Here is a 13,747-nt window from a genome sequence, read left to right as displayed (position 1 = left end):
TTTTAAAAGCAAAAGCCAACGTGGGCTGTCACTCCAAAGGTTTGTACAAGCGATCCGTGTGCATTGTGGGTTTCCAAGCCGTGTCTCCCTGTGTCCTGCATGGGACTTGATGTTAGTGTCCCCGCGGTGTGGTCCCTGCCCCTCCGTGCAGTCGTGCGCACGGGCAGGTGGAGTCGGTGCAGGGTGGCAGCTGCCCACAGCAGGGCCCGAGGTGACCGAGGCCTGACGTTAGGGGCTGTGAGTTTCCACGTGGATCTGGCCTTTTCCCGAGTCTGCTCTGGGCCGGACGCTTCCTAGTAAGTCAGGCACTGTTTGATTTAACTCCCACACAACCCTGATGATGTGGGGCTGCATCCTGTGTCACAACTGAGGCCACCGAGGGTGCAGGAGACTCGTGAAGGAGCGTTCTATCAACTGCAGGGCAATGTGTGCGTCTTGGAAGAAGAAGCGACAGTCAGCAGTGAGGCCACGCTTCCCAGATGACACCTTGCTACTGAAACAAGAATCGTTGCTTGATTACAAGTGACAGAAAGTGTTGGCTAAACCTGAATCCCTGTGGGGATGTTTAAGTATGTTTGTAAATCCTCAAGCTCGTATTCGTCTCCTCGTGAGCACTGTGGCCGACACTTAAAGGTGTATGGATGCAGCTTCCCAATGGAGCGTCTCTGGGATCTTCGTTCTGTTCTCTGTAAAGCGTGTGGCCTGTTGTCACCCTTCTGAAACGGCCAGTTGTTGTGTGAGCTGGATGGTCGTGAAATATTTCTGTCGTAGGAAATACGTAGGTCGTATTCAGTAATGGAACTGGAAGATGTTGAACCAGATGGAAGCACGCTCTTTCCAGCGTGGCTTAGAGTAAACAGCACAGGGCGGGGTGGCTGGCTCAACGGGCCGTGTGTCTCTGTGGATGGTGTAGCGTGTATTTGGTGGTGTTCTCTTTGCACATAACCTGGGGTATCCTGTTTTTCTCATGCTTGCTTTTTTTTCTTTGTAATTGTAGGAGAAGACCAAAGAACTGGCAGAGAAGCAGGCGCACCTGTGAGTACGGCCCGGCTGCTGCCCCCGCCTGCCCCTTAGGCAGCTGGTTCCCTGTCGACCTGCCCTTCCCTGCGGAGCCAAGACCCAGGGGGTCCCCCAGGTGCCTCCGGGGTCAGCTCTGCGCCTCTGCCACACCCTCCTTCCGTCTCAGAGGGCGTTTCCACTTCTTTAGTCCCCCGCCCCTGGGAAGCTCTGGTCTGGGAGACGTCTCAGGGCGCCCGTGGCCTGGGTGGGAGCCTCTGCACTGCCCCTGGCTCCCTGCTTCTCCAGGGCATGTCCAGCTCCCCATTTTGAGAGACGGCAGCACATCTCAGTCTCCAACGTCCATTTCTATAAAAAGCACTATTTCTACCCTTACACACTCCTGGTGGGACTTGGGAAAACTATTCGGCGTTAACAATAAGGACGTGCACGTCCTGGGACCCAACAGGCCTGCTCCCGAGGGGACACCACAGGGAAACACCTTCACACAGAGGGCAGGACACGTGCGCTCCAAGCCTTGTTTGTACGCGCACAGGCTGGGAGCACCCACGAGTCCATGGCAGGGGAGGTGCAGTGTGTGGGTGCAGGGGACGTGGCAACCGTGACAGTGAAGGAACTGTCACATGCTTCATACGTGTAGACACGTGTGTAAAGTCCAGCTAAGCCCTCTGTATAAGAACATACGAATGTGGTGCTGACCCCAGGCTGAGCTGAGGACAAGGGGGTGGCCACTGCCCATAGTCGGGGAAGGACACGCGGGGCTTCAAGTCCCCCCGCGGTGCACAGAACTTTGCTTTTCATCCATCCCTGTGTATCCTCGAGTGGGATGGCGGGCCATTCATAAAGCATGCTGCTGCCTGTGTGCTTCTTACACGGCCCCTGAGGTCCTGTAAGGGGTCAGGAGGAGGTGTCCTCACCTGCCGCTTTCGCAGAAAGGAGCTAAAGGCGCGGAGAGGGAGATGGAAGGCTGGTCAGGGGCAGCGAAGCTGTGGAGTCACCCCCCACCGCCCCCCGGCTCCCGCCCCACCCCCCAGCCCAGGCTGGAGGCTGTGCCCAGAATTTCCATCACTCCCATGTACGCTCCCTGGCTCCTGTTGACATCAGGACACCAGAGTGACCTCGAGTACCTGTGCGCTGACGGGTGACAGGGCTCTGAGGCTGGGGCTGTGCGGGGAGACCAGGCTCTGCCACCAGCTCGGCGGTCGCGGGGCGCAGCAGAGGCCCCCGGGGGGACGCTGCCTCAGAGGGTGATGAGCCGCTTGTCCATGTGGGGCAAATGGCAGAGGCGTGAGCACGCTCGGTGGAGTCCTACACCTCTGGGTTTTCTGAGTGAGGGGACGTTTAAGGAGGGAGTGGCCTCGGGGCCCAGCGACAGGTGAGGGGCTTTCCCTGCCCCGGCTTGGCTCGGGGACAGCCGGGGTTCCAGGGTCGAGGTGGGGCGTGGAGGCGATGGGGCTGGGGTTTTGCAGGCGCACCCGGCCCTCCACCTCCTGTCCAGTGCCCGTCTGCCGGGGGCGCTGCTGGACGGGAGGAACCGAGTCTTCCCTTCTGCGACTCATGCTCATACTGTGTTTTCCAGACACACAGGCAGCCCTGTGTCCATCCCCAGTGAGCGCTCTTTTCCCCCCCTTTTTAAAGATAATGGATCACTTCCACAATACAGAAAAGTACAGAATAGATCCATTACCCACGAGCGCACACCTGAGTTTCACACTGTTGCCGTGGTGACCCCTTTGTTTCCCATCGTTGGGTTGTGTGCTTCTCTTTGTGAGTGGCTGTTGGATTTTGCCAAACTCTTTTTCCACATCTGTGATCGTCACGCGTTTTCTCCCTTGAATCTGTGAACGTGGGTCCCACATTAGGAGGTTTTCTGAGCCGTGATTGAATTCCTGGGACCCTTCTTGACCCTTCATGACCATCGATTTTTTTTTTTTTAGCCTTGCAGTATACGGTTTGTTGGCATTTTAACTAGGATTTTCCCACCTGCGTTCATAAGTAAAGTTGGTCTGAGTGTCTTTCTTGTGTTGCCCTTGTCTGATTTTAATCACCAGGTTCATAGAAAGCAAATGGGCCGATTTCTCTGTGTTCATTTCTCTGAATCAGCGTGTCCGTGGTGAGGACGCGGCTCAGAGCTCTGCCTGGAGGAGTGGGGACAGGCCTGGGCTGTGCCCATTGGGCTCAGAGACTATTTCCTGGCTCCATTTCTTTAAGGATTATTGATTTAGTTTTCTCTTTCGCCTTAAGTTGATTTTGGTAATTTTTGCTTTCCTAGAAAATTATCTGTTACATATGTTTTCAAAGTCATTAGAATAAAACTGTTCGTTATAATCTCTTACGACTTTTTCGTCCCTAATATAGTTGTAGTAATATCCTCCTATTTAACCTATTGTGTTGCTATCTTTTCTCTTTTCCTTCTCCTTTGATTTATTTTGCCAGGCGTTTGTCTGTTGTTATCTGTTTAAAAGAACCGATTTTGCTGTTTCTGTTTACTGTTTCTTTGGCTTCTATTCCATTAAGCTCTTTATTATTTCCTTATTCTTGCATATTTCGTATTTTAATTTCTTCTTTGATTCATGAATTGTTTTGAAAGTTTTTTGAATTTTTCATTTTCGTTTAATTTTGATTAGCAAAAATGCATTTGACTTTGTCTTCAGTAATAATGTCTCTGCTATATGCTTCCCCAATGGGTTTTCTAAAAAAACAATTTACATCAGAGCATCATTGATTTGATTTGTTTCATTTTTATTTATTTTATCGTGATAAGAACACTTCACGTGAGAACCACTCTCAACAGATCTCTAAGGGCACAATGCAGCATCGTTAACTGTGGGCACGGTGGTGTACGGCAGACCTCTAGAACTTATCCATCCTGCATAATTGAAACTTTATGCTCATTGATTAGCAATTTCCCATTTCTCCCTACCCCCGCCCCTGGTAGCTACCATTCTCCCCTCTGATTCCATAAGGTTGACAGTTTTAGATACCTCATATAAGTGACATCATGCAACATTCGTCCTTCTTGATGGTCTCATTTCGCTTAGTGTAATGTCTTTGAGGTTCATCCACGTTGTTGCATATGCAGGATTTCCTTCTTTTTTGAAGGCTGAATAATATTCCACTGTATCGTATACCACATTTTCTTTACCCATTCATTCATTGATGGACATCACTGATGGGTGAACTGTGCGTGCTGATGTCTCTTGGAGATCCTGATTTCAGTCCTTTTGGAGAAATACCCAGAAGTGAATTGCTGGATCATAATGTCGTTCTATATTTAATTTTTTGAGGACCCTCCATACTGTTTTCCATAGTGGCTGCCCCAATTTACATTCCCCCCAACAGTGCACAAGGGTCCCCTTTTCTCCACATCCTCGCCAACACTTGTTATCTCTTGTCTTTTTGATGATAGTCATTCCAACCGAGTGTGAGGCAATACCTCACTGTGGATTTGATTTGCGTTTCCCTGGTGACGAGTGATGTTGAGCATCTTTTCATGTGCGTGTTGGCCATCTGTGTGTCTTCTTTGGAGAGATGTCTGTTTAAGTCTCTAAGTTATTTTTAATTGGGTTATTAGTTTTTTTGCTTTTGAGTTGTAGGTGCTCCTCATATATTTTGCGTATTAACCCCTTATCTGATAGATGGTTTGCACATATTTCTTCCATCCCCAAGTTGCCTTTTCACTCCGTTGATGGTTTCCTTTGCTGTGTGGAAGCTTTTTAGTCTGACACAGTCCTACTTGTCTGGTTTTTCTTCTGTTGCCTGTGCCTTTGGTGTCATATCTGTGAAATCACTCTCTCTACTTGGTGTTCATCTGAAGGCGTGGGACGGGCCCCAGAGCTGTGGCTGGGGCTGCCAGGCCGCGTGCACTTGACACTGACCTCTCTGGGGTGTGACACCAAAACTCCAGTTGGTGATGCCTGGGGGTTCTTTTCCAGTAGAGGCCTGTCTGTGCCTTCGAGTTCTGGGTGAAACTGAGAAGGGCAATGAATGTCGAAAACAAAATGAAATTAGGCTCTGAAGGCCAGATCGATGCTTTTTAATGACCTAAAACTCTTTATGCTCGTGTGCGTACATGTGTGTAATTCAAACTAGAGTGGAGAGCGGGAAGGGAACAGGGCCCAGAGCCCTGCCGATGGGCAGGCGCTGCAGTGGCTGACTGACTGAGCAGTGAAAACCGGGAGCTGCAATCGGGTACCACTTCCTTCCCTCCCCGGGAGCAGGACAGAGAGAGGGCACATTGTTTGTCGACAAAAGTGAAGTTACATCAGAGAGAGCAACACTGCAGGCTCAAGAGGAGCAGGAGGACTGGAGCCTCAGGTCCGCTCGGCCCATGCGGGCTGCCCAGCAGGGGATGGTCACGGTGGGGGATGAGGCCTCAGCAGGGGATGGACATGGGGGGACGAGGCCTCAGCAGGGGACGGACACGGGCAGTGCCTGGCAGTGGGAGCTCTTTCTGTGGCCCCTGGTGGCTCTTCCTGCTCAGGTATGTGGCTGCGCCTCTGGCCGTCAGGTGTCAAGCAGGGTGGGTGTCTGTATCTGGTTTCCCAGCCTGACGTTGGCAGGTTGACGAATCATAGTGGCTTTTGTTAGTTATTGAAACTACCGTCTTCCTGTGCAGAGCAGCAGATTCGGCCTCCCGCGGTGACGGGGCCCCTCCGAGCGTAACCTCAGCCCCTCTCTCTCTCGGCAGCCAGGAGCCCCTGTCGCTGGCCGGCGTCAGCATGGCGGGCCTCGTGCCAGACCTGCAGCACATCCTCTTCTGGATGTCCAACTCCGTCGAGCTCCTGTTCTTCATACAGCAGCAGTGCCCGCTCTACATGCAGAGCCTGGAGGAGGAGCTGGACATCACGGGTACGGCTGCTGCGCTCCCGGGGGGCGGAGTGAGCGGGCTGGGCGTGGCGTCGCCTCATCGTCTCAGGGTCGGGTCAAACGCTAGAACAGAGGTGGATTTGTGTCGGGGCTTCCTCTGAGAGGGAGGAGACGCCGATGGCTGGGCTAGTCTGGCCACTTTGTCCTTGTCATTCTGTGCACTTGGTGCAGCTGCCCTGTGTCCTGCTGGGGGAGGCCGGGGCACACAGGGCACCACTGGGCACCGTTGAGAGGGCGGCGCGTCGGCCCTCAGCCACCACCATTCAAGATGCACCACTGTTTCAGAAAGCAAGCACGCTCCCCAGGAGAGTTGTAAAATTGTGTGATGCTTGTTGCCATCAGAGACTAAAAGGAGGGCAAATGTGCATCTTAGAATTTATGGAATACAGTGTGGATGCTGAAAACACTAAGCTGAAAGAGTGAGTCTGACGGGGGCAGTCTGGGAGGGCTTCATGAAGAAGGTGGCATCTGGCCCCCGGTGGGATTCAGCTGGTGTGTGTCTCACGAGGGCTGTGCGGGGGCTGCAGAGGCGGGCTGGGTCCTGGAACGGAGCACGGAAGGAGCAGCAGGACCGTCCCGCGGTAGGACAGGGTGTGACAGCCAGGCACCCAGCGGCTGGGCCACAGCCTCACATGGTTGAGCTTGGTTTTGTCCCACATCCCCATGCTCTGCCGTGGCAAAACCAAAGCTGCTCACTTCCCTCCCTCCCGTTTGTGGGCCCCGGCCCGTCCCCGGCCTGACCCTGGCCTGCCCCAGAAGCGTAGGGGACCCCGAGCAGGCGGGGCTGGGCGGCCCGGCTTGGAGGCCCCAGCTACAGCGGGAGGCTGCCCTCGGAGCCGGGAGGGAAGCCAGGAGGGCGGGGGCGGGGCTGCTGGACACTGTGCAGCGTCTCTGTGTGCTCAGCCGTGTCTCCTGGGAGGTGGCCATGGGCTCCGTGTGAAAGAGCCCGCGAGAGCGACGTCAGGAGGAGGCCCTGGACCTCGCCTGCTCGGCTGGGACCTGCTGGGGCCCCGATGGCGAAGGGCTGGATTTCCTGCGAGGGGGGCTCTTGGCGGCCGGTGGGAGGGGCTGTGGTCTGCACCGTGTGGACTGTCCTGCTGTGTGCTTCAGGAGGCCTGTGCCCGCTTGGTCCCTGGGGAGCCCAGCTGAGCCGGCCCTGTGGGGTCCGAGCCGGGCCGGGGGATTGCAGGGTGAGGGAGCGGAGCCAGCCGGTGTCCCTACTTTCCTCTTGTCGTTGTGGCTTCTTGGCATCTCCTTACCCCCACCCCACAGTGGAGGCCGGTGGGAACTCTCGGGCTCCCGGGCCCGGAATCTGGGCTTCCGTGGATATGTGGAGGGCAGCTTTGATCCCTCAGCGTCCGGGGGCATTCCAGGCCCGCTGGCCTGTTGCCTCTGTCCCTTGTTGTGAAAGGCGCCTGGTGAGACCTCCCAGGGTGGGGCAGCTGCTTTCTCTGTCCGGGAGGCCTGGGGCCGAAGCAGACCTGTTGTCTGGCTTTTCCCCCCGAAGGTCACGTAAACGCCTGCATGTGCACGCGTCTCGTCTCCGAAGCCAAGGCCCCTCCAGCCGTGGGCCCGCCCTGCGCAGGGCGCTCTGGGGTCCAGGCAGGCAGCTCAGTGCCCTGCTGCCTGCGAGGCCCTCATCACCTCTCTCCAGCCCGCTTGTCCCCTCGGAGGCCCCAGCCGCCCAGGACCCACGTTGCGGGCGCCCCAGTGGCTCCGAGTGGAGGAGACTTCTGCACTTGGCATTGGCCAGCGAGCACCTGGGCCTCTGGCTTGTCTCCCAGTGCATGTTGTCCCTCCGTGCGGGATGTCAGGAGGTCAGGGGTGTGGGTGGGGAGGCCCGTTTACTTTGGGTCCAGCAGAAAGTCAGCTGGGAGAACCGACCGCCCCGTGACTTTTGGGCAAGTCCTGCTGACGCCCCTTCTCATCTGGGCTTATTTCGGATGCACATCGAGAGGTTGTGGTCCCGAGACCCCACTGAGTTAGGGCATCCGTCCTACACAGGGACCCCGTGTTTGGCTGGTTTCCGTGGGAAAAGCCGCTTGGGGTTGGTGGGGCTCTGCTTCCTTAGCTGCTGCCTCTGCTCCTGGGAGGAAGTTATTTTTGGGCCCGGGCCGGGATGCCGTTGGGGCCCAGTCGGTGCTGGGAGGGTGAGCACGTGGACGCCCGGTCCCGCCACTGCCCACCCTGGGACCACGCGGCCGGGCCACCACACGGGACCTGAGCGTCCCAGCAACCATGCCCTGTGCCGTGCAGGCGCTAGAAAGCGCAGAGGAAAAGAAGCATCAGCGGAGGGCGAAGGGGAGGTTAGGGCAGGCGTCTCGGCCTCCTGACCCTCAGCAGGAAAGAATTCTAAACACAGAGATGGAAAAATCGCGTTTTCATTCCCCAAACAACCTTTTTTGTCCGAGCTCTGATCCAGGAGGCCTCGTCTGCACGGGCAGATGAGAGATCAGCCCATATAAGGGGGGGTGTTTGTTTTATCCGTTCACAACTCCCCTGTTGGTCTTCGAGGCCCTGCCTCTGTGCCTGCAGGCTTGGGGGGGTGGGTTCCTCGGGTGCCTGAGGGGCAGCTCCGTCCTGGGGCCTGGGGAGCAAGTAACGGAGGGAGGGAGTCCCTGAGGGCGTAAGCTCAGCCAGAACTCCCGCAGAGCCCACAGCACAGGGAGCAGTGTTCAGGTGGCCTTTAGATGCCACCAGGGAGATCCGCATGGCCCTGCTGGGAGCCACCCCGCGTGGCGCTCTGCGGAATCCCGCCTCGGCCTCGTTCGGCCATCCCTCCTCCCTCCAGAGCCCCTCGTGGCCACGCGAGGGGGTGGGTCTGCTCTCTCAGCCCGGCAGTGGTGTGGGGGGCCCACGGTCAGCACCCAGCCCATGCGCAGGCCCTGCTGCGGTGAGAGGTTGGGAGCTGGGGTTCCCACTGGCTGCCACATATTCGGTCTGCTCATGTGCCGGGGGCAGTAGGCCAGCCTTGCGTGTTTCTCTAGGCCTGGAGCCTTCTGGAGGAAAGGGCACAGCCTCTTGCTCCCGCAGACCCAGGACCCCTCAAATCTCCTCATTTGCCCCTCCCACGAGGCCCAGTGAGGCTGCAGGGAGCAGCCAGACCCCGCCAGGGTCCCCAGGGAGACCCCCACCCACAACCCAGACAAGACCCTGCAGGCCAGGCTCTGGGAGGGCTCAGACGGGGCTCAGCGCGAAGGCCCCGGCTGCCTGCACTGGACATGGCGCCGCGGCCACTGGCCTGCAGCTCCTGGTGGTGAAGAATTGAGGGTTTCGGAGGGCGAAGGACCAAGGAGGGCATCCAGCGTCCAGTCTCTTCCCCTGAGTGCTGGGGACCCCCAGCACTGACACCACGTGGCTCCCCACATTCCGGGAGGCCTCCTCGGTGGGTCCGCCCTGATGTAGGCATCTGGTCTTGGGGACCCTGTTACCAGTTTGGACCCCTGCCTTTACAGAAACCCCTCCCAGAGGGAAGGGACCACCTGATGTCTGCTGACACCCAGCCCCGCTGGGCAGGCCCCCGGCAGCCCCCCAGTCTTAGCTCCGGCCATAGCTGCCTGGCAGCTGCCCCAGCCTGGGGAGGCCACCCTCGGGCCTGTTGTTCCCCTGCCCACGCAGAGCCGGGGTTCCCTCTCCCATGCTGTTGAGGGTCCGGGGTCTCTGCTCTGTGCCCAAGACACAGCGGCGTCTTCCTGCAGCCTCTCTGGGCGCTGGGGGGAGAGCAGGGCGCACAGACAGTTGGGTTTCTCCCTTCTCGGAAAAATGTCACAATTCCAGGGAGCGACGGTCTCCTTAGGAGCTTCAGCCAGGTGTCCTTTGACCTGTGTCCCGAGTGGGAAGTGACCCGTGGGAATCGGGTGGGAATCTGCCACTGTGGGGGCAGTTGGTTCTCACAGAAAAGCTCTCCAGAATCTGTCGGTTACTGAGCTCCTGACGTGCTTGGTGTGGATTCAGCTGTCGGAAGCGCGGTACTGGGGCTTCTCAGCCGCGCCATCCGGCATCTCGGGACCCCGGGGACCCCTGGGAGGGCTTGGCGGGCGGGGTGGGGGTCGGCCGGGCCTGCTCTGTGACTTTGGCTTGTTTTCCAAAGCCAAGATGGGCGCGTCAGGCGAGGGCACTCAGGAGATAACTGGGCCGGTGTGTGAGGTCACTGTGTTCCAGAAGGTTCCTGCGTGCACTGAGGCCCAGCCACCTCGCGTGGTGACGTCGTGCTGCTGTGTCCCCACAGGCTCGAAGGAGTCGCTGTTCTCCTGCACCCTGACGGCCAGCGAGGAGGCCATGGCGGTGCTGGAGGAGGTCATCCTGTACGCCTTCCAGCAGTGCGTCTACTATGTGTCCAAGGTAGGGCGCGGCTGGTTGAGTCCTCGCGGCCCTCCTGGGAGTGTGGGGGCCCGGGGGCGAGCGAGGAGCTTTCCCCACCCGTCACCCCAGGATTGTGAGCTCTGAACCGGCCGCCTCGGCCCCCCTGAGCCCTGGCCTCTGGTTCCTCCCCATGCTCGCTGGCTGTTACTTGTCGCATGAGCCGTCCCCCCACCTGGGGCCAGCAGTGTGGAGAGATGGGGGGCGGCTGCCCCGGGGAAGATGATTTGAGAGGCGGAATGGATCCGCGGCAGTGCCAGGCTCTTTGCCCTGGGCACGCTGTCCCAGCGCCCTGAGGGGGTGGGCAGCAGCTCGTGGCCCCCAGACCCCGTCAGTCACTGAGCCGGTGTCAGGGTCTCTGGACTCAGGGCCGAGCCACACCTGCAGCTCTGCGCTGTCTGCAGCCTCCTGGCCTGGCTGTCACCTTTCCGAGCCGTGGTTCCCTCTGGACACTGGGTTTTGCAACATCCTTGGCTGAGCGGGTTGAGGGTCAGCAGGTCGGTGTACAGGCGTCCATCCACGCAGCTGTCACTAGCGGGGGGCCTGCTGATCCAGTCTATTCAGAGACCACATGGGATGGTAATAGTCACCCTACGTTCTAAAGAGAGCTCCCAGTTACGGAAGACCCCCTCGAGGTGCCCCTCGCGGTCGCACCCTACAAGGCCCAGCGCTGTGAGGAGGGGTTGTTGGCCGTGAGCCATTGGCCTCTGGAGGGCACTGTGGCCTTTCACCTACCCCTCACCCCACCAGCTGGCCCAGGGGGACCCCAGAGGGTCACTTCTGGAGATTGATTGGCAAAAAGGCAAGCCCAGCATCCACCCCGTTGATGGTGCTGTTCCTACCTGATCGGGGGGAGCGGGCCTGGCCAGTGGGGAGAGGGACAGCCCCTTCCCTCGTGTGGGCACGGCCAGGGCACAGGCCCTGTGGACCCCTGTGGACCCCCGGGAAATGCCCGAGCCCTTGCCTACCAGCGAGGAAGGCCCAGGGGGCTTGGAGGAGCCCAGGCCAGGGGCCAGGCAGCAAGGGGTGCCTGAGGGCCCTGAGAGATGGGTATGTGTGCCCTGTGGGCCCTGGTGGCCATCACGGTGACCAGAGCTGCCAGGCAAGGAGGAGCCGCTTATCCCCACCCAGTGCACGGGGCAGGAGAGAGAGTGGGGAGAGGAGGTGCCCCGAGGCAGGCGGCCCCTGCGGGGGGAGCCTGAGGGACTCACTGAGACTGAGGTTTAACTCGGGTGGATGGTGTGGGTGATTGTCCAGTGGGAAGGAAGAGGCTGGATAAGGCACTTTGGGGACAGTGACTGGAGAGGAAGATGACCCCTATTTGTTCCAAATGGAGTTCAGATGGTGGAGTAAACCAGCAACGTGGTCATGAACACTGGCTGCTGGGGCCCTGTGTTGAGAAGGATTCTGAGGTTGCATCCTGGCTGGCCAGGCAGGAGCCCACTCCTCTGCCCCACATGCTCTTATCTGCCCTGGGGCCCGAGTGGGGCGTGCTCTGCCCTTGACACAGCATCCTGGGGTCCCTTTGTGGGGCACTGGCCGAGTGACAACTGTTTATTTCTGGGGGCCAGCTGTGGATGCCCAGTCGCCCCTGAGAAGAGTGTGAGCACCTGTCGTTCTGCACAGAATGTGGTCCCCTTAGGGGCCTTCCCTCAGGCAGGCGCCCCAACCCCCAGGGAGCTGCATCTGGCTCAGCTCTGCGTGAGGGGTGCTCGTGGTGCCGGGGGTGCCGTCCCAGGGGCATCCTGTCCAACAGATGTGGGATGTGGCCGAGCCAGGAGCTCGGGCCCCGGGCCGGGCTGATGGTGCTGCGTCTGCCTCTCGCCCCCAGACTCTGTACGTTTGCCTCCCGGCCCTGCTGGAGTGCCCCCCTTTCCAGTCGGAGCGCCGGGAGAGCTGGTGCTCAGCCCCCCAGCTGCCCGAGGAGCTGCGGCGCGTCGTGTCCGTGTACCAGGCCGCCCTGGACCTCCTGCGGCAGTTCCGGGTGCACCCCGAGATCGCGTCCCAGGTGCTGGCCTACCTCTTCTTCTTCTCCAGCACTCTGCTCTTCAACCAGCTCCTGGACAGGGGTGAGGGCCTGGGCGGCCGGGGACCCATCCTCCTGCAGGAGATACCTGCATGTTCCCCTTGGAGGCGGGCACGCTGAGCCCTCGGCGCCCTCCCGACACCGGCTCCGCCAGGGTCAGGGTGTCTTGCTCAGTGGGGGTCAGGGCTGTGCCATGGCGGGGAGGCTGGCTGAGGCCCGGGGAGGAGGACGTGTTGCAGAATGAGCTCCTGCAGGAGCAGGAGCCAGAGGCCCCAGGGTGGGGTGGGGCTGGGGGGTCTGCACAGGGCCCCTGGGGCCTTTCCTGGTCTGTTTTATCCCCACACAGCCCCACAGGCCCTGTGAGAGGGGAGGGGCAGGCTCAGGGAAGTGATGTGACCTTTGACCCTGCCTCGCTGCGCCAAGGCCCAACTCCCCTCCTTGCAGAAGTTCCTCCATCGCCCTGCCCCGGGCTCAGTGCACCAGAGAATTCCAACCAGGGGCACTGCTGGGTCCCAGGGGCTAGAGAGTGGGGACGAGTCCACGGTACATGCATGTCGCCAGCATGGACTTCCCAGGCTGGGCTGGGGTCTGCAGGGCTGGAGGGGTGGGAGCAAGGCGTCTTGACTGAAGGCCTGGACCATGCCCCCTTGATCCAGTGGCTGTCACAGCCCCTCCCTGCCGTCCCACCTTAACCTCCCGCCTCCTGTGTCTGTCCTCAGAGGCCTGGAGCGGGGAGGGGGAGGGCAGGTGCTGGGGGCCAGCTGGGGCCCGGCTCCCTCTGGGGGAGGGTGGGCAGTGCAGCTGCTCTGTGAGGAGTGGCCCAGGCAGTGCCCCCCTGCCTCCCAAGGTCCCTCTCTGAGTTGCTTCCACTGGCCCCGAGGCGTCCAGGCCTGCGCCCGCCTGCAGCAGCTCCTGGAGTGGACGCGGAGTGCCGGCTTTGGGGAGGCCGGCGAGCACTTCTTCCGGAAGCTTTCCTGCACGCTCAACCTGCTGGCCACGCCCAGTGCCCAGCTCATCCAGGTAGGAGGGACGCAGAGAGCGTGGGAGACCCACAAGTGCGGTGGGGCGGAGGGTCGCGGGCCACGTGTTGTCGCTCTTGGGTCACGGGCTTGCACACCAGACCAGGATCCGGGGACCTGGCTTCTGGGCCTCAGAGAGCTCGCAGAGCTGCTTCCCTTCCCCAGCTGTTCCCACCTGAACAATGGCCCCTAAGTTGTCTGTGTCTAGTCCCTGACCTGTGGCTGTGTGACCCACATGGCCCAGGGGCTCTGCAGGTGTGATTAAGCTTCAGGACCCTGAGATGAGGAGATTGCCCCTGGTGACCCCGTGGGCCCTGTGTAGTCATGAGTCCTTAAAAGTGGAGGCGGGAGGCGGAAGAGGGGGTCAGAGAGACAGGACAGAGGAAAAAGAGGGCTCAAGCCGCTGCTGCTGGCTGTATTCTTGGAGGAAGGGGCTGTGGCCGAGGAGCGCAGCGGC

General features: G+C 59.5%; 1 protein-coding gene across 2 annotated transcripts in view; it reads left to right on the top strand.

The window, feature by feature from the left end:
* The window catches only part of RADIL (Rap associating with DIL domain), a 97,705-nt gene that overhangs the window by 73,724 nt on the left and 10,234 nt on the right, over positions 1-13,747 (top strand). For both annotated transcript variants that reach the window (XM_070484140.1, XM_070484139.1), the window contains exons 5-9: positions 998-1,035; positions 5,708-5,868; positions 10,115-10,227; positions 12,077-12,314; positions 13,119-13,291. In XM_070484140.1, coding sequence (XP_070340241.1) covers positions 998-1,035; positions 5,708-5,868; positions 10,115-10,227; positions 12,077-12,314; positions 13,119-13,291 — 723 coding nt within the window. The remainder of the gene's footprint in view (positions 1-997; positions 1,036-5,707; positions 5,869-10,114; positions 10,228-12,076; positions 12,315-13,118; positions 13,292-13,747) is intronic.

This window comes from Equus asinus, chromosome 14 (genome assembly GCF_041296235.1).
Source record: "Equus asinus isolate D_3611 breed Donkey chromosome 14, EquAss-T2T_v2, whole genome shotgun sequence".
Classification (NCBI taxonomy): domain Eukaryota; kingdom Metazoa; phylum Chordata; class Mammalia; order Perissodactyla; family Equidae; genus Equus; species Equus asinus.
Note: the sequence above shows the minus strand (reverse complement) of the source record. Positions and strands in the feature narration are given on the sequence as shown.